This window comes from Cottoperca gobio, chromosome 18 (genome assembly GCF_900634415.1).
Source record: "Cottoperca gobio chromosome 18, fCotGob3.1, whole genome shotgun sequence".
NCBI lineage: Eukaryota > Metazoa > Chordata > Actinopteri > Perciformes > Bovichtidae > Cottoperca > Cottoperca gobio.
This window is the reverse complement of record NC_041372.1, coordinates 14687711-14710669: the sequence shown is the minus strand read 5'-3', so window position 1 is coordinate 14710669 and position 22959 is coordinate 14687711. Positions and strand designations below refer to the sequence as shown.

The following is a 22959-nucleotide window of genomic DNA, read 5'->3' as shown; positions in this document are numbered from 1 at the left end:
TGGAAATTGAGGCGGTAAAAACTGCATTTAAACAACAAATGTGACTTTATGAGTGTGTTTGAACACAAGTGTTGTCAGACTCCAGACTTCACCACTGAGTCCTGCTCCGTCACACTTCACTGAAACATTCTTCACTTTATTCTTTCTGAAACATATTTAACGTGCAGCTGGTTCACACTGCAACTTCAGAAAGCTGCCACCAAATACATTTATTTCTTTTAGTTTGATGATCTTCTACTCCACTACGAAGATACAAACACGTGATGATCTTCTAGAATCTGATGCCGTGTGCACATTAAACTACCAACAGGATGTGAAGCAGGGGATGAGTGACTTGCTCTCAGACTCCAGTTCAGTTTGTTTGTTGCAGTAAACGTGGAGATAAACAGATGAAGGCTGTACGTGACTCCAGCCATGCAGGCAGATAATGTGATCTCTGCCACACACACACACACACACACACACACACACACACACACACACACACACACACACACACACACACACACACACACACACAGCTGAGAGCTGGCATTAGTAGAGTGTAAATATGAATGTGATGCCCTAACTTGAATTTGATCAGATTGGCTTAAAATTCTTTACAATAAATAAATGTGCAAATACAATAAATAATAATTAGAATCTGTGCTGAACAACACATTATTACTTACTTAGTGTTATGAAAAAGATTACTGAGATTGAACTAAATTGCTTTTATTTTGTATTTTGTAGAGAGAAGTTCCCTCCTAATGCATTCTGGGTTGTTATTTCTGCACGCACTGCAGCTTGGTATTAAAATCAAAGTTCAAACCTCATAATATTATTATACTAAGAATGTTTCCAATAACTGTTATTGTGTCATTTAAGTCGGCTGGTAGCTGTAAAAGTATTTGTTTTGAAAATGTTCGAGTCGTAAATCTGCCGCTCTTATCTCGAAAAGCTTGCTTGGAACCAAGAATAATATAAATTAATGACGTTTCTTTACTTCACTATTTCATGAGTTTACCGCAGAGATGAAAAGGATGTATATTGTAATTGTAAAGAAGCTTTTAATTTGAAAAAGACACAACTTTATGACTTCTTATGTTATTAGTCTACTAGTAGAAGTAAAAAAACATTTAATTTTCGCTTCTCTCTTCAAAAGCGCTGACAAATTACACTAGAAGCTAATGAAGAAGAAGAAACAAGAGTCTCGTTTGACAACAAATGAAACCCAGATACTCTGCACACACAGGAAACGGCTCTGTGTCTCAGCTGCTGCTGATTTCCACCCTGAACATGAAACTTTATTAGAAAGTCTGCGACTCTTTGAAGAAAATAATTCACATTCACCACCACAGACCGAACACCGAGCTGAGTTTCCATCCCAGCTGTGGTGGGATCTCCAACATCTGGAAGAACAAATACAGCTTTGTACTTCAACAGGAAATCTTTTATTTCTCATGCATGACAATTGCGTTGTCCTTATCTTTTATTAAAGTCTCACTCTTGCATGTTTATTGCTTTTTTTGTAACTTTTTCTTTACACACATCAAAAGAAATATTCACTTTCTTGTTTTTAATTTTAATTTTATGCCACTTTCTACTTTACTCCCCTACATTTCAGAGGTAAATATTGTACTTTTTATTACAAATAAAAATGTCAGATAATAATGTGACATTTTTAGTACTTTTCTTTTCAAATGTAAAGCTGAGTCGATTAATCAATTAGTCATTTAGCAGAAATTCTATTAGCAACTATTTTGATTGTTTAAGTCATTTTTCTATTTTTCCACATTTGTTGTTCTTTATTGTAGTATACATTTTTACATATTTCTTATTTCTATTTTTACATATGTGTTGTTATATATTGCAGTACACGAATATTTACCTTTATTTTTATATCTTTCCATATTTATTGTTATTGTAGTGCACACATTTTTACATATTATCTCTATATTTCTTATAATTCCTCTGTGTTAATATATACTTCTAGTCAGTAACGTACCTTACGTTGCCAGTATTTCTGATTCTAGTAAAAGAAAATACGAAATTTAATGAGAATTTGAAGATATCCGTCGCGTCTGTTACTTCGGAATGGGACGGGGCCGCAGGGCTGTGAGTGTTGGAACGCGGCCTGTCCCTGTTGCCATGGTGACGACGTAACTCGTTCAGCAGCAGCGGTGAAAACTGATCACAAACGTTTGTTTCAGCAGCAAAAGTAAGTTCGTTTATATATTTATGTTATTGTCTGCGAGTGTTTTACCTTATTTTGCAGAGCGTATTGTTGTTAGAAAATGTTTCCTAAAAAAAAAAAAAGGAAAAGGTTTGTAAACTTAGTTTAAAACGGAAATAACGGTTATTTAGTGAATGTTTAACGTTAGCTAGCTAACTCGCTACATGTTAGCTTTACTGGCTTCACTTCTACTATTAACTAAATATTTTACAGTGAAGATTATATATCACTTATTATTTTTTGTGGGATTTTCAAGAGCTGTCGCTTTTTTATTTCATTGTTTTGATTGATTTGAGCCCATAATCCCCATTTAGGCTTCATTAACTAGCTGTTAGCTGTTAGCTCTGTAGCTAGCTGATAGCTGTTAGCTCTGTAGCTAGCTGTTAGCTCTGTAGCTAGCTGTCATCACGACCCACAGCACTGCAAGAGAGAAGAAATAGTATTTAAATAAATTACAAAACCATTTTAACTTTCGTTATTTTCCAGTAGTGGAAGAAGTACTTCGATAATTTACTGTGTATGCTTTTTACCACGATGTAGTATGTTTTAAACTATTGTACATATTGTATTATTTGAAATACTCTAGGATGCCTAACAACACCAACAACACCAACAAGGGACTGGTGATGAAAACTATCCTTTAAGATAAATCTGGTGCATTTACATTTTGAATGTTGATTTCATTGTTCATTTTAAATAAATAAAAATAATTAAATTGAACTCAAGTAAAAGAAGCAATACCACAGTGTGTACCAATACTGACATTTAAAAGTAAAAGTCCTGCATTCAAATAACCCGAGTAGAAGAACAGAAGTATTAGCATCAAAATATACTTCAAATACAAACAGTTCTCTGCAGAATTATTGATGCATTAATGTCTTCATCACTTTAATGTTGCAGCTGGTAAAGGTGGAGATGATTTTACTTATAGATTACTATATATATATATAACTAGATCACTTTTTATTGATTATAATATGTATTATTAAACAGAATCTGCAGAATAATTAACGTTATCAGATACATTTAATGGAGTAAAAAGGACAATATTTGCCTCTGAAATGTAGTGGAGTAGAAGTATTAAGTAATAGAAAATTAGAAATACTCAAAGTACAAGTACCTCAAATTTGTACAGTACTTGAGTGAATGTACTTTTCTCTATTGGTATTTTCCTGAGCTTTCAGCTGATTCGCATGGTCCTCATCAATGCTCAGAAAATGTCCCAGTTTAAGCAGCACCTCAGACTTTTATTTTTGATCTTACTTGAGCAACAGTTTTGTTTCAGCAGATATTACATATGTGTTCTAATATATAACAACATCGTTAACACAAGCTGTAAGTTACATTTAGGTGATATTAAGAGTTGTATAAGAATAAATGATTATTAGCTGTAATAACATAATAAGCCCCATAAGACCGATATGTTTCTCAGGTGAAGATGAACGCAGCGGTAACGCAGCAACTTACCACCAACAGCGACAAACAGAAGAAAATGTCTCCGTACAGGTTAGTAGTACAGCTGCAGTATACGATTGAGAAATACATAACACACACAGGAAGGGAAATGTTTCAGTAAAAGGTAACAACAGCTCTGAGATACATTTTACACAATATGTAACCAATAAATCTATATTCCTCCAAATTCTTAGATATTGCAAACAAATGATGAACCAGAATTGTACCGCATTTATTTCACCATTATATACATTCAATTAATATTGTCTGTCTGTGTGTGTGTGTGTGTGTGTGTGTGTGTGTGTGTGTGTGTGTGTGTGTGTGTGTGTGTGTTTCTCTCTCAGCAGGATGAAGCAGGAGAAGGAGTTTCTCCAAATTGGATCTGTGTCAGATAAAGTGGCTCCGATCATCTCCAAAGCAGAAATCTCTCTGTGAGTTCACCAAGTGGATGATTTGATATTTTAAAGAAAGCTGCTCTGTCTGCTCTTCATCCTCCTATAATATCTATAAAGTAAATATAATATGGAAGTTCCCTCTCGCTCATGTCTCCAGGTTCAGAAACAGCCTGAAGCAGAACATCTGTGTGGAGCTGCTTCAACAAGGCTTTCACAGGTTTACACGCTGTTCTTCATTTCATGCTCTTCCTCGATCCCCGGGAAACTGTTGAGAAGTAGTATAGCATAGGGACGAGTCCAACACTGTATAACTAGTGCAAATAAAACAAACAGACAATAAAGATTATTAATAAGGTGTAAAAAACAAATGTACCCAATGCCAGGAATATAAGGTTAGCGCTAAGGATGTGTATGAAGTGGCATAAACTTAATATGTACAATATTAAATCTAAAAGGCTTTATAGATGCAAACTTAAGCCAACAATCAAAAACCAACAATGTTTTTATAAGCTGTTATCAAATGTTGTAATGGCCATTAACTCCAGTTTTATTATTAAAAACATAACTCTTCTTCCCGCCCTGCAGAACCCAACGTTTTATTTTAGTTCCATTTTGAGGGTTTAGGGTCAAAATACAGTCAATTAGTTTAGTTTTAGTAATTTCACTGTTTTACTTTCAAATAAGATGCTGACTAAACACAAGACTGTGGACCCCCCCCTCTCTCTCCCTCCCCCTCCCTCTCAGGTCGTTCTCGGAGCTCTTCTTCCTGCTGGGCTCTGATGCTGATCGGAGGTCTGTGGATGAAACGGGTTCAGTTTGGCTTCAGACTCCGCTGGACGAACAACTGGACAAACTGGAGACCATGAAGCTGCACCTGAGCCTGGCCGAGCGGGCGGAGAGCACCTGTACACACTCCATTCTATTTAATTATTATATTACAATTAGTGTGTGTGTGTATCCGTCGGCAGCTAATCTTACATATTACTGGACCTGTGTGTGTGTGTGAGTGTGTGTGTGTGTGTGTGTGTGTGTGTGTGTGTGTGTGTGTGTGTGTGTGTGTGTGTGTGTGTGTAGGTTCCTGGACGGTGGTGTGTGACCAGCGTCTGTTTTTGGGTCAGTACTTCTCGGCTCCGGAGGATGTCTGGCTGAGTTTGTACTTCCTCCACAGCTGTGCAGACCGAGAGCTGGGACGCCACTCGAGACCGGCCACCGAGGCCCGGGCGTGCTTGGCAGAGGTCTACCTGCAACTAGGTGAACAGTACACACACACACACACACACACACACACACACAGAGAACAAGGAGATGAAATAATGTAAGTAAAACAACGTGATGTCCTGCAGGTGATCTGGAGCAGGCGAGGCTGCAGGCGGAGCTGTGCATCCAGCAGGCGGAGGACGGCAGCCTGCTGGACTTAGCCGGTCGGCCGCTGAGGCTCCGGGCTCGCAAGGCGCTGTGGGGGGTCTACAGCCGGCTGGCCGACGCTCCGCTGAACGCCGCCAACTACAACAAGGCCCTGACGCTGCTCCACAAGGGCTACAGCATCGCTATTGAGTGTAGGTACACACAGCTGTATGAATACACACCAACAGGATACGTGAGGTGATGATACAGAACATCCACAGACAGTTTGTGTTGGAGGCTTCACACGAAGAAGGAAGTAGAAAGTAGACAGCGATGATGGTTACTATCAGGTTACAGTTTGACCTCCCTGTCAGTTCAACATGTGTCTCCAGATGTGATGAGGTTTCCTTCATGAGAAGTTTCTCCTCAGATAAATACATCTTTAAAAAGCCTCTTGATCAGCTGGAAGATGATGTCACAAAGCTGGAAACTGTTTGAGGAACTCATGAGAAGTTGACTTTTTAGAGACACGTGGTTCAAACAGGACAGACAAATAACTTCACTTAAATGCAGAGATTTGTTTCATCTGTTCCAGCTGAAGACAAACACATCGAATGGGAGGCCTTGTATCAACTAGGACTGACCTATCAGAGTGCAGGAGACCATGACACAGCCAGACAGGTGTGTGTGTGTGTGTGTGTGTGTGTGTTCATGGTAATGAAGGAACATGTAGTGCAACAGTGATGTGTGTTTAATCGTTTTTGGACAACAATGGCGGAAGAAGACATCAGACCTTCAGACACACACAACACGTATTCACTGTGATGGGATTTGTTGAAACATAAGAACAGCTGATCCTTGTCGAGGGAAACATGTATATTATATTTAATAATAAACTGTTTGTGTGCAGTACTTCAACACTTGCATGCAGATTTGCAGCACACTGCAGGATGCAGACGGACTGGGGAAGTCCTACAAGGCTATGGCGAAATCTAACGAGAAGTACACACACACACACACACACACACACTTTGTGTCTTTTGTGTTTATGGTTATTTACATCTGGGTCTGCATACGTTTCAACATACATTAGTGTGTGTGTGTGTGTGTGTGTGTGTGTGTGTGTGTGTGTGTGTGTGTGTGTGTCAGTAAGGGAAACATGCATGACACTCTCCTGTGTCTGGAGAAGTTAGCCGACATCTCTGGTAGCAACGGGCTGCAACACAATCTGGCGGACGCCAACATGTGTCTGGGCAAAATCTACTTTTCGACGGTATGATACACACACACACACACACACTATTTCATACAATTTCGGACATTTTTCACACAATTTTCACGCATGTTTTTGAGACATTTTGAATAAAGTCAATGAAACATTTCCCTGAGGATAAATCAAGTGTTCCCTGTGTAGAGTGAGTACAGCAGAGCCGCTGACTACTTCCTGCAGGGTTATGACGTGGCCTGTCAGCTGGGAGACGTGGCTCTGCTGCAGAAAGCTCAGGTCTGTTCTCAGATCACTTCAGATCTTTTCTGTCCCACGAGAGGAAACTCTGTTTGCAGGAAGCAGAAACCATGAAACATAACACAGTAAAAGAAAAAGAACATTAAAGACATAAAAAGTGCTGCAACACGCTGAATAACAGCAGAACAATATAATGCCAAGAACACAGAGTTTATAATGTATTATAATTAGGAGCTCTTATTGCTCGTGAGATAAATGTAAAGTGAAAGTGGATCTGATATTAAACTGGTTTGTTTAAGAGAATCCCTTTAACTCCCTCCTGACTGACAGAGAGGAGTGTGATCGCGTGTCTTCTATTCATTTATGTTGTCAATTATCAATTAATGACTAGCTGCTTGACGTTTCCCAGTTTATTCCTCTTGCTTGCATTGTCACACCATCATGATGCTTTCTGTACAAATGTCTACACGTGTTGCGGCGCTTCTCTGAATCTGGATACAATGCACTGAACAGCTGACAGATGCAGAAGAAGAGATTACTGCCCTCGTTACAGACGACATTTAACGTCACAGGAGCAAATATTATAACGCACTCTTAACTAAAGGTAAATAAGATGGAAAATAAAATGTTAATAGTAGAAATAACAGAAATAAGATGTAATAGAAGCGTAACATCAGATGGACACTGAATAATGATAGAAGTCTATCAAAAGATCTATTTATAGTTCAGTGAACTTTTCACATGATCAGAACACCTGTGCTCTCATGTCTGAGTTTCTCCATCCTTCCTGTCAGGTGTTGGTGGCCAGTGCTCGCGCTCACTCCCTGAGGGCCCGGTACAGCGCTGACGTGGCGTCGACCTCGTCCGCCGCCCTGCGACGACTGGTGGACTGGAAAGAGACGAGAGGACGTCAGGGACTTGGTACTGACTCTACAGACGCTGCGACTGCTGGTACTGACTCCTTATCACGTCATCATGCTGGGGAAACACACCTCCAACACAAAGGGTTCATGGACACATGTCCACGTTCACAGAAGTGATATAATAAATACATGAGGGGCATTTTCTTTGTTTTATGAGATTGTACATTTTAGGATTTCGGACTGCTCATCGTAAAAAACAAGCAATTTAAAGACGGCAGGATTCATATTACATCCCCTTTCTCTGACGTTTTACAGACTGACACCCTTTAAATTGTTTGTACCCGGTGATTATTTACTGTTACAGAATTAAAATCTTTTAGAATAAAATGATCTGTGATCTCATTATTTAAAATCTGCTCTACGATGTCATTTCTTGAGATTACATTGAAAAATGTAGAATTTTTAATACTTCTATTTTGTTGTTGTCTTTTTTTGCAAAAAAGATAATTGTATACATATATATGTTAAATTATTTCAAGTATTTTAACAGACTGTATTTAATTAGCATTATATAGGTTAAAAATGTCTACAAATACACTGTTATATTTGTGTTATTATTTATTTTTAAACATATTGTGCCTTTGTTTCCTATAATACCTTATTTATGGTTTATTTACGGTATAATTGTACACGTTGCTTTTACAAGTAGTACGGTAATTTAAAACTGTGCTGCGCCTCTCCTTCAGTCTTTAAGGCCTTGCTGTGTCCCATGTGTCCGGAAGTGTCTCCGCTTGTTCTGCTTCTATTTTGTGACAGAAAAAAGCTCCAGAGAAGCTGCAGAGTTGTGAAACTTCGGTCCGGCTGGGTGTGACGAGGGCCGGGCGGGGTGATACGGTGAACCCCGGGGCTGAAACATGGGCCTCTTGGCGAGGGTCCGGAAAGAGTGGTTCATCATCGGGATAGTGCTGGTCATCTTATCGGCCAAACTGCAGCCCAGCGTCGGTGTCAGAGGAGGTGAGTGAGTGGAGTTTGGGTCTGAACCCCCACTGAAGTTCACCACAGTCGCTCAGTAATACCTGCATGTGAATACAGCTGTCTAACCATCAGATGCTGTGTTATATTCTTTTGGTACGTCGGTACCAGACTTGGAAAGAGTTTCCCCTCTTTATCTTTACTGTTTGCTTAAAGTCACACATGATGTCGTAGAGGAAGTCTTGATACCTTAAATTAACAGTTAGGAGTCACTGATAATATCGGCATGGGAGAGGTTCACCAGCCAGCATTTTACTGTCAATAATCTGCCAACTTTTAGACTTTGTTTAATTCAGTTTTCCCCATTGCGCCTGGACGGAGACTGTAAGAATTACTAGAAGATTGATCCAAATTGTTGAATTTCCTTCCCAAATACTTGTTTCTTCTTGTACATTATGTTTGCCGAATTAATGGATCTAGGTGATTATATATAGCTATATATTTGTTGTATAACTAATGGGTATATTTGTTAAGAAAAAGGAAGTTTACTCTAAATATCGCGTTTTTTTTAATTAAGTTTCGTTCATCGCATACACGATAGACCAACGTGTATTAGGGCTGATAGACTCCCCCTCACAGTGGTGGGTGGGTGGGTGTGTGTGTTCCCCTCCTTACCTGGCACTGTAGTGACACGTTGCATTCAGCAGTAATGTCAACACACACACACACCCCTCGGTTGGATGTCACCCACCTCTCCGGGCTCCCGTGTGCGCGCGGACACGATGACACACTCTGATTGGCTCACATCATATTTTTATTTACTGAAGTTTAAACTGAGCAGTGGCTTTTGTCAGGTGTGAACTAGATCAGATGTTTTCACACAGTCCTCCTCTGATAATCTGTGAGACCGCAGAGATCAGATCTCCTTCACGTGTTCTTATCCTGCAGATTAGATCAACTCTCGCGCTGCCACGATGCTGCCTTCAGGTGTTCCTCGTAAATTCCTGTATCCAACAGCAGCGGTCAAAACTATCTTGATTATTTAAACAATATTTCAATAGGGCTGTTATTCAATTGTGACAAAAATATATTTGCCATTATAATTGTTCATAGTAACATAATCATAAAACGTGTTTCTTTATAACTCTTGTTTTGGATGTATTTTATTTTTTAGTCGTTTTATTCATATTAATCATGTTTTATTATCCTGCTCTCTGTTTAACAGTTATCACATCTTAAAGCAGTGCCTTGATAATATGGACTGTAAGGAGTATAAATGTACAAATAGGAACATAATGTCACACTGTTCCACAGATTTTATTTCATTTTCTAGTCTATAAATCTAATAAAAAGTAAGTATAAATAAATAAACTATATGTGTAGTAATAAAAGAGTGTGAGTGTGATTGCTGCTTTCCTCTATTTTGGGATTTAATTCTTTTTTATTATTGATTTAGTTTTACAGATTCAATGCAAATAACATTTCTGTGTTTTTCAAACAAAAGGACGAACAAATGACTAAATAATGGACATAGTTTAAGGACAGTGAAGAAATGCTCTGTGACAAGTATCACATATGCTTTCAAAATGTTAATTTAAGTGCAGTATTTGAGTTACTTTAATAATAATACTTTTCTTTTCCCTCTCAGGTCCATTAAAGCCGGAGATCACCGTCGCCTACGTTGCTGTCTCGCTCATTTTCTTCAACAGCGGCCTGTCGCTGAAAACAGAGGTAAGAAAGCAACACTGTGAACTTTAGACATAAAACAATAATACATGTGAGTGAACGTGTCGTCCTATGTGTGCAGGAGCTGACCAGTGCGCTGCTCCACGTCCGGCTCCATCTTTTCGTTCAATCCTTCACGCTCGTCTTCTTCCCGCTGGTCGTCTGGCTGCTGCTCAAAGTGCTCGCACTCACCGCCATCGACCAATGGCTGCTCAGAGGGTAGTGTGTGTGTGTGTGTGTGTGTGTGTGTGTGTGTGTGTGTGTGTGTGTGTGTGTGTGTGTGTGTGTGTGTGTGTGTGTGTGTGTGTGTGTGTGTGTGTGTGTGTGTGTGTGTGTGTGTGTGTGTGTGTGTCCGTGCTTTATTTAGGTCCCTGACTGTATCTGAAGTTATGTGCGGACACAAAGAGCCACATTCACTGCTGCTACAGGCCACAGTGTGTGTGTGTGTGTGTGTGTGTGTGTGTGTACGTCTGCTGGTGGAAACATTGGTCCAACTTCTCCTTTTTTTTTGTCAACGAAAAGATATTTATTATTTAAGCTACATGTTTTTCCCGTCAGTCTTCTTTGGCCGTTAACAGAAAATAATTGGGATTTAAGTTATTTATAAAGGAAAAAGCTCAAACTGTTGATTTCAGCTTCTAAAAGGACGATTGTGTTTCTTTACTTTGTTTCATAAAACATATAAGATTATTTATAGCTTTAGTAAAACCGGACAAACAAATCAAGTACTTTGAAGACTTACATTGAACTCAAAGAATGATCTTTATTATTATTATTATGTGTGTGTGTGTGTGTGTGTGCGTGTGTGTGTGTGTGTGTGTGTGTGTGTGTGTGTGTCAGCTTCAGACCCGTCTGATGATTTTTCTCCTTCCTCTTCCTCGCCCTGCTCTTCATACTTTCGCTGTGGTTGCCTAGGTTACAGACGTTGAGCTGCATGCCCCCCCCGGTCTCCTCGGCCGTTATTCTCACCAAGGCTGTCGGCGGCAACGAGGTAGCACACACACACACACACACACACACACACAGAGTTTGATAAATGGTGTAATATTGAAAAGTAATAACTGTGTGTGTGTGTGTGTGTGTGTGTGTGTGTGTGTGTGTGTGTCTAGGCTGCTGCCATCTTCAACTCGGCGTTCGGCAGCTTCCTGGTAAGACTCCATGAGGTGGCTGCAGCAGTAATGAAAGTTGAGTGTGAGCTCTGCGGGGAGTCGGAGCTGTAATCATGTCTCTCTGTCCTGCAGGGAATCATCGTGACTCCAGTGCTGCTGCTGCTGTTTGTAAGTCTCACACTTTTAATACACTCCATTCCTTAACTTTGGTTGTGAAGAGCGTTATGGTAGGAGTACAGGAAGTGCACGAGGGTGGACAAAATAAAGATCACGATTATTCCTTGAAGTTAAAGTCAAAACATTTTGACTGCGTTCAACAATCTGCTGAACTGCATCCTTCACATTACATATAAATACATCCTGGTTCTCCTCCTGCAGCTCGGCTCCTCGTCCTCCGTGCCCTTCTCCTCCATCTTCTCTCAGCTCTTCATGACGGTGGTGGTTCCTCTGATCCTGGGTCAGGTGTGTGTGTGTGTGTGTGTGTGTGTGTGTGTGTGTGTGTGTGTGTGTGTGTGTGTGTGTGTGTGTGTGTGTGTGTGTGTGTGTGTGTGTGTGTGTGTGTGTGTGTGTGTGTTTTATACAGAAATGTTTAAATCAGTCCTGAATGTTGTGTTAATTGAGCGTTTGGTGTTGTGCGTGCAGGTGTGTCGCGGGTTCCTCAGGGAGTATCTGGAGCGGCGGAAGCTCCCGTTCGGCGCCATCAGCAGCGCCGTCCTCCTCATGATCATCTACACCACCTTCTGCGACACCTTCAGTAACCCCAACATCGAGCTGGACCCCACCAGCCTGCTGCTGGTCGTCCTCATCAGTGTGTGTGTGTGTGTGTGTGTGTGTGTGTGTGTGTGTGTGTGTGTGTGTGTGTGTGTGTGTGTGTGTGTGTGTGTGTGTGTGTGTGTGTGTGTGTGTGTGTGTGTGTGTGTGTGTGTGGAAGCTAAAGTAAACTCTTTTTATTAACAGTAACAGCGTCGTGATGCACACGCAGAACATTAAAGACACATTTCTCTCTTGTTCTCAGTTTTCTCCATCCAGCTGAGCTTCATGCTGCTCACGTTTGCCTTCTCCACCAGGTGAGTGTGCTCCTCCTCTTCCTCTCGTACCATCTCTTCACATTTTGTTCTCTAATGAAACATACATCTATATATACACTTCTGATCTGTTGTTTGAGTTGCTTTGTCATTATTTATGCAAAGAAAATCATTTCTTTAGAAATGTGAATCAACGAGCAGAAATACTCTAACACAAATACAGTAAGAGTTTCCAACATGTCTCGTTTCAGATGAAGAAGGTTAAAGATGGCGGCATGTAAACAGATAGCGAATTAATACACAAGCGCAGTAATAAGTCAGAGGTCAAAGGTCACATCATCCAGAGAGTTTTGACTTCCTGTTTGTCTCTGCAGGTCGGGCTCAAGGTTCAGCCCCGCAGACACTGTGGCCATCATGTTCTGCTCCACACACAAGTCTCTCACTCTGGGTAGGTACACACACACACACACACACATATTCATAGAATATATAAAAGAGAAGAAGAAGAAGGTGTACGTTTCTTTGTTTTCACATTAATTGGAATTAAAGATTTTAGTTTTGCTGCCCGTTCTAATTTTGAGAACGTCCCCCCCCCTCCAGGTATCCCCATGCTAAAGATCGTGTTTGAGGGCTACGAGCATCTCTCTCTGATCTCAGTCCCTCTGTTGATCTATCATCCGGCTCAGATCCTGCTCGGCTCCGTCCTGGTGCCGACCATCCGGAGCTGGATGACCAGCCGGCAGAAGGTACACGCACACGCACATGTCCAATAAGGAATCAGCTCTGGATATTCAGACTGTAGAATCTATTACATCAAAGTGTTCGACATGATGGGAACTTAAGGGGGCAGGTAAATCTGGTTTAAAAAACAAACTAACATATAAATGGTTTTTTTATTGGTGTATTTATCTGTAAGTGTTTTATTGTGTTGGGATGTGACACGTTGTGACACGTTGTGACACGCTGTGACACGTTGTGACACGCTGTGACACGTGGCACGTTGTGACACGTTGTGACACGTTGTGACACGCTGTGACACGTTGTGACACGCTGTGACACGCTGTGACACCATGTGACACGCTGTGGCACGCTGTGACACGTTGTGGCACGCTGTGACACGCTGTGGCACGCTGTGACACGCTGTGGCACGCTGTGACACGTTGTGGCACGCTGTGACACGCTGTGGCACGCTGTGGCACGTTGTGACACGTTGTGGCACGCTGTGACACGTTGTGGCACGCTGTGGACACGTTGTGGCACGTTGTGGCACGTTGTGGCACGTTGTCGTGTTGTCCCTGATTTTGTATTTTATTAGTGAATTTTGTCAAATAAACAACCTTCTCAGTTTCTACTACAACTAAAAAAAGTCACATTTCCATAATACTGACCATCAACTCACCGCCCTCATCCTGAGATAGCGGGCTGCGTTCCAACACTAACCTCTTCCACCTTTTCTCCTCTCCTACAGTCTAGTGTGTTGTTGAGATAGGGCCGCATTCCAACACTACTCCTCCGAGTGAGTAGAGAACTGGCGTCAAAACGTTTCATTAAAAAGAGACCTTTAATTCTTCTCATCATCAGACGTGATCATGTGATTTAAACTCCTGCCTTTAAGCTTTGTGTGCAGCAGCTCCCTCTGCTGGCCACCTGCATGAACCACCGGCTTCAGCACCAGTGGTGGTGCACATGGTGGTGCACATGGTGGTGCACATGGTGGTGGGTCTGACTGTAATGATGCCAAACTATTACTGTAAATCACCAATACCATACAATAATACTTTACGTAACATCAACAAAGACAAATATTTAACAGACATTTAACATAACAATACAATCTCTGAAGACGATATGTTCCAGACCCTTCAGATACATTTGATCTCATTAAACTCTGAGTTTAGGATTGACTGGTGCACAGAACTGTGTAATCTGTTTCCTCTGGAGGCTCCTGGATCTTTGATAAAGATCCTTACGTTTGGCTTTTTTAATCTTTTAATACTTTAACAGCCAGTGTGAGACACAGTCACAGATTAGAGCTGAAACTGTTTCTGTTAGTCAATCAACAAAATAAACTATTTTAATCCTGTATAATTATCCTGTAAATCAAGGATGATTAAAAGTGTTGCTCAAATGTAAAACTTCTCTGTTCTCCTTTTCTGTTAATACTTAATACTATATGTATTATACTATATGTATTATACTATATGTATTATACTATATGTATATACTATATGTATATACTATATGTATTATACTATATGTATTATACTATATGTATTATACTATATGTATTATATATGTATTATACTATATGTATTATACTTAACTGAATATATATTTTGGGTTTAGCGAAACTATGAAGGACATCTTTTATATATTCAGACATATTATTCACGATTAATCGATAAATTGAGAAGATAATGAGAATAATCAAAAGGTGCAGCCCCAGATTTATCTGTAATACATTTTAATTAGTTTTAAAACATCCGATATTCTTTTTACTATCATATTTTAAAGATAACATAAAACCCTCACGTTTCTTCACCATTAATTGATTATGAATATTCATCTCTTCATCCATTACTCTGATTTTAGGAATGTTTATTTTTCATCTTGAAGTGATCATCTTAATTTGGATCACAGATCAATACAAACATTTCTTTAAATAAATGAAGACATTTTGAGAGATCAGGTTGGGATTGATTTATTTAATTTTGTCAGATACAGGAACGGAAATAATTTGCACGGTCAAACCTTCTTACACGGTCTTTTGTCTGTTGTGTTTTGAAGGAGCATGAATGATTTGGTGTTGGTGGTGGATTCATTCATTCAAGCACACAACTTTGAACTTTCTTCTGTTTTCTATCTGAGTCTCTGTTTTCTCTGTGCAGGCGGTGAAACTGTCGACTCTTCAGCCCGTCTGACGAAGATGAAATGAGTGTTTGTGCTGCGGCGGAGGGATACAGAACAACGTGCCTTATAACAAACAATCAACACAGACCTCAGCGCGCCAGTCGCCTCGATATCCTCAGTTTCTACAACAACAAACTCAAATTTCATATTACCATCATGTATATTCTTTTATATTTAAAAGAAGTACAAGTTTTATTTTTATATGAAATACCTAAAAGATTCCTGCAAAAAGAGGACGGCTGTTTTTTTTTTAACGAGAACTGGAGCGTTTGGTTTCAAACACAGCACCTCCCGGCAGCAACAGGACGGGCGGAGTTACTGGGACCATTCCTTTTTATTTTTCTTGCTTTTTTCTACTTTTTTCTACTGTGTTTCTCTTAGCTGTCACTGCCAGAAGATATGGACATGTGTTACATGTATGTTCTTAATATAAACTCATGCTGGATTATCTGATGTTTAATATACAGTATAATAATGACGGCTGTTTCTGATTCTTTCTAAAACAACGTTTGTTTGTTGACAAGAAGCAGTGCCGTGGTGAGGGGCTGGTGTTGAGTTAACATGTCCAACTGATGAAGCTATGACATGAACATTGAGGTAGGGAGACTTATTTAACTGACAGAAACTTATATCTATACTTCCGGAATCTCTGCAGATTCTTTATCTCTTCTCTTGCATTGTTCACACATTTACTTTATCTCTTTTATGTGTTTGTGTTTATCAATTCCTGACCACATCATTTGGCGCACACATCGTATTCTGGAAGAATATGTGGACATTTTTCATTTGGGCCAATAAGGAGGCAGTTACGTCTAATGTTACATCTGTATGTAGATGATACTCTATTCTATCTGAGTGATATGGTGATGGTAAGAGTCATATCGCTTCATATTGATCACCAACCAAAATCTCACAATGCTAACATGCTGATGTTTAGCATAACCATGTGTGTTTGCACAAAAGTTCGGGCTGATGGGAATGTCATAACTCAAAGTATTGGACGATTACTCATTTTTACTAGACGGTGCGAGATGAAGTCAGAGGACCACCAAAGTAAAAACAAATTCATCCTGAGAGAAGCAAGAATGTCTGAACCACGTTTTATGGCAATCCATCCAATAGTTGTTGAGCTATTGGAAACCATGAATGTCTGTTGAGGTATTTCACAGGATAAGTAAAAACTTTGACCCACTGGTGGCGCTAGACCTTGGGGACCTCCCAAGTACTTGTGCGTCACCCCCATGGCATCATAAGAGATATTTCAGTCTGGACCAAAGTGGTGGACTGGCCAACAGACACTGCCGTGCTACTAGCAAGGCTACAACTGAAGGTTGGACTGATTTCCAAACGTTACGTACGTTTTCAAACAGTCAATGTTAGCTGATTTGTGATGTGAACTGACAGACGCGTATGGAAAATGTACAATACAAAGGGCACTTAAACGTTATGTCCGTAAATTATTCGCTGGTCTCACAGCCTAGCCTTACGTACCTCTGGCCACTTAGTTCTGCATTTCCAGCTCAGTATCTCTGGGAAATATGTTCACATTGGACTATTCTGCAGTGCACAATTTACATTCAGTGCCAACGCAGGAAGTAAAGTGCCCTTTGTGTAGCAGCATGGATTGTGAGGGTTTGGAGTGGTAAAATATCTATTATAGCCACGTTACCAGGTGTTTTAGTGGTCTATCCCTAGCCATACTTTAAAGCGATGTTTCTCTGACTTTAACCATGACGTAGTTCTTAGGTGTTGATATTGGAAAAATCAATTATTTTTAAAACGTTGGCCTTGGACGTTAAAACACGTTGTAGTTGAACGTAATCCGGGATTTTGCAGATCCTCTAAATTCATCCTTTCATCCTTTACTTTGAGTCATCTCATCGCCCCTGTTGTAGATCTGGTGCACAAGAGAAGCCTGTATTTCTTGTATGAAAAGGAAGGTGTTCTTCACAGAAACCTCCGTTAACTCGACTGAGTGTTTCTGATTTTATTTACAGACCCAACGTTTTCAGCCTGTTTGGAGTTTGCATCTCTACTACTTTACTTTGTGCTAGGGAGGTCATTGAAGCCTCTACAGCACAAATGCTTATTCATTGGTCGTCCAGTGACAGTCAAATTCACATTCAGGCTGTTTACAGTGGAACTGTTTTTGGATGAAAGATATTGAGAAGGATGTGTACAGGAGTGTTTTACTACTAGTTTACATAAAGTATTTGGAAATAAACCTACAAACTTTAAAAAACATGTTTTCTTTCTAGACTCTGTGCAGCTTCTTGTCCCAGAATGTATCTGTAGATGAATCTGTATATACAGTAATGAGGTATGGCCTGCTGTTAAATGGGCCAGGTATTTGTTGGCTTTATCGTCATACACTCCTGCAAACTGTGCAAAACCAGATTTTAATCTGCACCTCCAGAGATAACAGTGCATTGAATTAGTCTTCCTAACTTTCTCTTGAAGTTTTAAAACCTCTGTCACGTTAAGGCAGTGCTCCTCCTCAGGCCAGTTTAGATACACAACATTTGGAATAACTCTTGTATTTGTTGTCTGATGAAATGTGATAAAACACTCAGGGAATTATTGGCAGCGCATTCATTTCACTGACCCATCTTTTTTGGACGGATTGCTGATGTGTCACCTCGTTTGGACAAAGTATAAATAAAATCCGACTGAACTGACCCGAGAGGCCTTCTAACACACAACCAGCCGTCCATAAAACCCCACGATACAAAAGCAACATACACAATGTATAGTACTGAAAATATACTTTAATACAAAATGCATCCATATAACTAAACATGACAATTTACAAATGGATGAAGTATTAATGTTTAATATTGGGGATTAGCAGATTGAGATTGACCTCGTTAAGTACATGAACCTCAGTGGGACAAAATCCTACAATGAATGGTTACAACGTACAGCGTATGAATTGGTTAGTTATACTTGTCAGCAGGCAAAACCTGCATTTATAAAAACGTGATCTAATTATACAATTATAGAGCTGGATTTACAGCCCTTGTGTTACGAAGAGTTTACATCTATCCTTATGCATGCTAAAAAAAACAAATAAGCAAAAAGTGTCCACCAATTGGTAAATGTTTTCCTAGCTTTGTGTGTAAATGTCATACTTTCTATCAGGAAGCAGGTTGTAGTTTTAATTCTCCAAACGTGTTGGAGGCAGAAATCTCTAAAGAGTGAAAAATCTAGCCAAGAACATTTTCTTGGGCACAAATTAGCTATTTGAAAAACAAAATGAAAACTTATTTCAAAGTCTCAACTTCAGTTAGTAACATGCTATGCTACTTTGGTTATATCTAATGTCGCATTTCCACTGCATAATACTCCACACCTCTACTCAACTCGATCTTTAACTATCTATGTATGCAGCCTTCAGTCTCCTGGGGATGCCAGTATATCATACTCTGCCAGGAGCACAAAACTGTTCTCTCTGATCCTCCGGACTCGGACCAAATCTCCACACTCCTGGACATGAAGCAGCCCTCTCTCTCCTTTCCCATACTCTCGCTCCCTGTTGTGCAGCGTCACTTCTGTCCGTTTGCAACAGACCTGACGGTACATGTACCTTACCCCAACTACCAGTACGATGCCCAAACCAGCTGAGCAGCCCAGCAGCATGCCTAGTTCCCAGGCACTGTGTCTGGGGATAATGTCTGGATACTTCCCTTCCTTGTCTGGAGTCCCAGAGGGATTAGAAGGACGTTTGGGATTGGTATCAGTGTTGGGATGGTTTGTTTTCAACTTGGGGCCAAGATTTAGTTTGATGTTTCGGTCAAGGTTTGGATGGGGATCGGGGTTTGAGTGAACCACTGTTCTTGGTGTTGGTAGGTTGAGGTTTGGCTCAGGGTCAGTCGATGTGTTGTTGTCTTGGATTGGCAACCTTTGACCTAAGGTAAGTTGTTGGGAAGGCACAGGGGCGGAGGTGGATGTGAGGGGGTTGTAGAGAAAGCGATGGGGAGCTGGAGAGAGTCCTTGGTGAGATGAGGTAGCCTGGGAGGACATAGAAGAAGAAGAGGTGGCAGACAAATTTGAGAAGGATGAAGTACCCAGTGAAAAGGTTGATGAGGGTGAAGAGGAGATGGCTGGGGAGATTGTGGAAAAAGAGTTTGAGGGAGTGGTTGTACTTGTGAGGGATAGGGAGAAGGAAGTATATAAAGGGACTGAGGACAACAAGGGAGCTGTTGATGGATTGTTTGAGGAAGGATTGACAGAGGGCAAATGAGGAGGAATGGAGATCGGGGAAGGAGAGGGGAGAGCGGAAAGAGCTGGAGATGTTTTGGGTTGGTTCTTTGTGGAGGAGGGAGAAGGTGACAAAGAGGCATGGGTGAAAGAAGTTTGTATGGATACCAGGGTTGAACCTCCGGAGGGATGAGTGGTAGGGTAAACAAGGGAAGAGGCAGGAAAAGTAGGGATGGAAGACATGGGGGTAGACACTGAAATGGAAGGAGAAGAGGTGGTTGAGGGAATGGATGCAAAAATTGGGCTCATGGTTTTGAGCTTTTCTTGAGTCTGAAGATATCTGACGTCTTTACCCTCATCCAGCGTAAAAGTTGGGTCAGACCTTGATGTTAATGTCAGACGTTTGATGGATCGAGTAGTTACTGAAGATTGTGTTTGCTTCCCCCTAAATGTATGTGCCTCTGGGGCACCAGTTTGGGAATGGGGCTGGGACCCTGTTTGGGGGGAGATACTCAAAGCCTCAGGTGGTGTGTCAGATTTGGACTGGTCTGTCTGGGGAAAGCTAACTTGAAGCTGAGTTTGAGTTGGGATAGTTTGGGGCAGTGCTTTGGGGAAATTTCTCAAAGGTTGAGGTTGAGGACTATTTTCAAGCTGAGTTTTGGATAAAGTGCTCATGGGTTTGTTGGGAAGGGGCTGGAGGGATAGAGGGTAGGCGTGACTGAGGGATGAAGTTGTGTTGGACTTGATGAAGGACTGAAAAGCAGGAGTTTTGGATGGGAGAATGTGGTTTGGTGAAGAAGTTTGGGACTTGGAAAAGGGCTTAGATGAAAATGCCTGGGAGAAGGGAAATCTCTGACTTGTACCAGTTTGGGACTGGAGAAAAGGCTTGGATGGAGACGCTTGGGAGTGGAAAAAAGCTTTGAGGTGAGGACTCTGAGGCCTAGACATGAACTGGCTACCCATTTCATCTTTGATTAGACTAATTTGGGACTCTGTTAGGCTAGTTTTCCATGGTTGCGATGAACTACTCTGGATCACAAACTTTACTGAACTAGTTTGGAACTGAATTTTTCCTTTTATATTCTGGGATGTGGGTCTTTGGGGATTTGTATTGTGGAAACTGTGACTGGTTGGAGCTGTGGTGGTGGTTACAGGATTTAATGTTGTGTCTTTTGTATCAGGAATGGTGGGCGGTTTTGGACCATCCTTCAAAGGGCGTACGGAAGCAAGGAAGTGCAACAGGAAAAGAAAACTAGTTGAGTTTTGCACTGTGATGTTGGGAAAAACAGTGGTAGTATCTTCCACCCCTCTCGCCTCAGCTGAGGAGAAAGAGGCCGTAGGAAGAAGGTGGTTGGACGAGGAAAAATAGCTCTTGGGGTCTTCAGTATTGGTAACAGAGCTTCCTACATCAGTGTTTGCCTCTTCAGTCACATCTGAGAGGGATCTTGAAGTTGCATAGGTGTCAGTCTGACTGCCTTTGGTAGCATTTTGAGGAGATCCTAAAGTCATGGGGCTGTTCCTTTTATTGACCGCCTGATGTGTCAGGTGGTCTAAGGATGCCAAGGTCACAGAATTGTTCATCTCCAAGACTGGACGAGTAACTTCTATCTGTGTTTCCTGAAATGTGTAGCTCTGGGCTCCGCTGTTTGTTGCAGTAGGCCTTCCGAGGGTATTACGAGGGCTGGCTGTCTCATTTGTTTGTTTGTTTGATGCTGTCAGGGCTTTGAGAGCTGTGGGGCAAGAAGGTGACAGAAGAGCAAGATATTACTTATGAGGTGTGGATAGAGAGACAGAAAGCTTAGTTTGTGTTTTGCCTAATTATATGAGATTTAGACCACAGACAACTTCTTTCTGAAACTGAAGGTAAACAAATACACAAAGCAGTCTTTTCCATAGGATATTCTGTATTTACACTCAGTATTGCACATGTTGCATACCTGGGAGAGCAGTAACTTCATCTTCCTGTATAGCAAAAATGGAATTCCTTCCATCTACCCCTATGATGTTACTCCCACTCCAAGGACTACGATTCCCACCACGTACCACTGCAGACTTGATACCTGCCCAGTACACAAAGTAAGACTGCACCACCGTGATGCTGGAATGACAAACAAAGAGGCTGCTAAATAATAAATGAATTAAATATTCACATTGGAATAGGTTTCCTAATGATGTTTGGCTACACATGAATTCATCATTAATGTCTTTAGCAAAGAGTTGCAGTTGTGGTAATTTACAACCCTGAACTTGTACAGTTGGTAAGCTTATACTTACTAGAACCTGATGTCTCCCATGGGTGCATCAGGAGCCCTCCACACAAACGAGAGGTTTCTCTTCAGCCGTTTGTCAGAGTGCGTGAGGGTGTCGCCCTCAGTGAGGCAGTGGAGGGTGTGAGTGCCAGGGTGTGTGAGCGTCCAGGAGCCACTCAACAGCACCGGCCCCAATCCCGTAGACCTGGCTCCGACCCCAGCCTTGCCCGAGACCCCCGCCCTGCCCCCGGCAGCCTCCACACTGCGAGCCTGGAGCAGGAAACCCATGAAGTCCCGAGAACTTCTGACAGTTACTGAGGTCACAGATATGGATGCACAGAAACAGAAGAAGAGACATTAAATTAGTTGTTAGAAAGTCACTATAAAGGTTTTCCCTCGGTTCTTCATAAACAATAGTTAGGACAGTAGTGGGGTTTCCTGGTAGTCTCGGAGTTTAAACGAGCAGGAACACTAACAACCCTAATTGAAATTCAATGTTTGTTTTTTGTACATTGACCCCATCTCTCTTTCCCCTCATTTCCTGCTGACTCTAAACTATAGTTACCTAGTTAAAGGAATACTTTACCCACAAATGTATGATTTGTATATCAACTGTGATACCTTGAATTTCTGAAGAAAGCTTAGTTTTTCTCCGAAGCCTCCACGGTGAACAAAGATTTGAGAAATGGAGAACAGCAAAACTATTATTTTTAAACATGATTAACTCTCTGGGAACCATCACCTTATCGTGGTGGAGAGGTTTGTGTGTCCCTATGAACCTGAGCGCTGTGTTGTCTGGAGCCTAGTGCTCCTGTTAGGGTCTCCCAAGGCAAATTGGTCTCAGGCGAGGGGCCAGACTAAGAATGGTTCAAAAATGACTTCATGAAAAAAAGGGAAAGGAAAGGAGAGACCCTGCCCGGAGGAAGCCCGGGGCCCCTGTCTGGAGCAAGGCCCGGAGGAAGCCCGGGGCCCCTGTCTGGAGCAAGGCCCAGAGGGAGGGCCCGACAGCGAGCGCCTGGTGGCCGGGTTTGC

The 22959-nt window shown here is 41.2% G+C and overlaps 2 protein-coding genes and 1 long non-coding RNA gene across 6 annotated transcripts; 2 read left to right on the top strand and 1 right to left on the bottom strand.

The window, feature by feature from the left end:
* Positions 1 to 2084: 2084 nt before the first annotated feature.
* Positions 2085 to 8147, top strand: ttc29 (tetratricopeptide repeat domain 29). 3 transcript variants are annotated; one of them, XM_029454603.1, is made up of 12 exons: positions 2085 to 2200; positions 3648 to 3721; positions 4018 to 4101; positions 4223 to 4282; positions 4810 to 4970; positions 5140 to 5316; positions 5409 to 5621; positions 6005 to 6090; positions 6320 to 6411; positions 6559 to 6682; positions 6824 to 6913; positions 7669 to 8147. In XM_029454603.1, exons 2-12 carry the CDS (start codon positions 3654 to 3656, stop codon positions 7912 to 7914), a joined length of 1401 nt encoding a protein of 466 aa, XP_029310463.1. In that variant the 5' UTR covers positions 2085 to 2200; positions 3648 to 3653; the 3' UTR covers positions 7915 to 8147. The 3 variants fall into 3 exon arrangements, with proteins under 3 accessions (XP_029310463.1, XP_029310460.1, XP_029310462.1); XM_029454600.1 differs by having other exon boundaries at positions 4015 to 4101; XM_029454602.1 differs by lacking the exon at positions 2085 to 2200 and adding an exon at positions 2210 to 2305 and having other exon boundaries at positions 4015 to 4101.
* LOC115023569 (uncharacterized) lies at positions 5363 to 9691 on the bottom strand. Its single transcript, XR_003834022.1, has 3 exons — positions 9385 to 9691; positions 7629 to 7763; positions 5363 to 6962 (listed from the first exon to the last, which is right to left on the bottom strand). It is a non-coding gene; the product is annotated as an uncharacterized LOC115023569 (long non-coding RNA).
* slc10a7 (solute carrier family 10 member 7) lies at positions 8507 to 17722 on the top strand. Of its 2 annotated transcripts, XM_029454618.1 has the most exons (13): positions 8507 to 8751; positions 10358 to 10440; positions 10517 to 10653; positions 11350 to 11425; positions 11544 to 11582; positions 11676 to 11711; positions 11922 to 12005; positions 12186 to 12351; positions 12559 to 12610; positions 12943 to 13016; positions 13169 to 13314; positions 14037 to 14084; positions 15457 to 17722. In XM_029454618.1, exons 1-12 carry the CDS (start codon positions 8652 to 8654, stop codon positions 14055 to 14057), a joined length of 1014 nt encoding a protein of 337 aa, XP_029310478.1. In that variant the 5' UTR covers positions 8507 to 8651; the 3' UTR covers positions 14058 to 14084; positions 15457 to 17722. The 2 variants fall into 2 exon arrangements, with proteins under 2 accessions (XP_029310478.1, XP_029310477.1); XM_029454617.1 differs by lacking the exon at positions 14037 to 14084 and having other exon boundaries at positions 8508 to 8751.
* The last annotated feature ends 5237 nt before the right edge of the window (positions 17723 to 22959 follow it).

Coding starts and splice junctions, on each gene's coding strand:
- slc10a7 (XM_029454617.1), top strand. CDS start 8,652: ATGGGCCTCTTGGCGAGGGTCCGGAAAGAGTGGTTCATCATCGGGATA. Junction 10,654..11,349: donor GACCAATGGCTGCTCAGAGG/GTAGTGTGTGTG, acceptor GTGGTTGCCTAG/GTTACAGACGTTGAGCTGCA. Junction 12,611..12,942: donor ACGTTTGCCTTCTCCACCAG/GTGAGTGTGCTC, acceptor TTGTCTCTGCAG/GTCGGGCTCAAGGTTCAGCC.
- ttc29 (XM_029454600.1), top strand. CDS start 3,654: ATGAACGCAGCGGTAACGCAGCAACTTACCACCAACAGCGACAAACAG. Junction 5,622..6,004: donor CTACAGCATCGCTATTGAGT/GTAGGTACACAC, acceptor CATCTGTTCCAG/CTGAAGACAAACACATCGAA. Junction 6,683..6,823: donor GCAAAATCTACTTTTCGACG/GTATGATACACA, acceptor TTCCCTGTGTAG/AGTGAGTACAGCAGAGCCGC.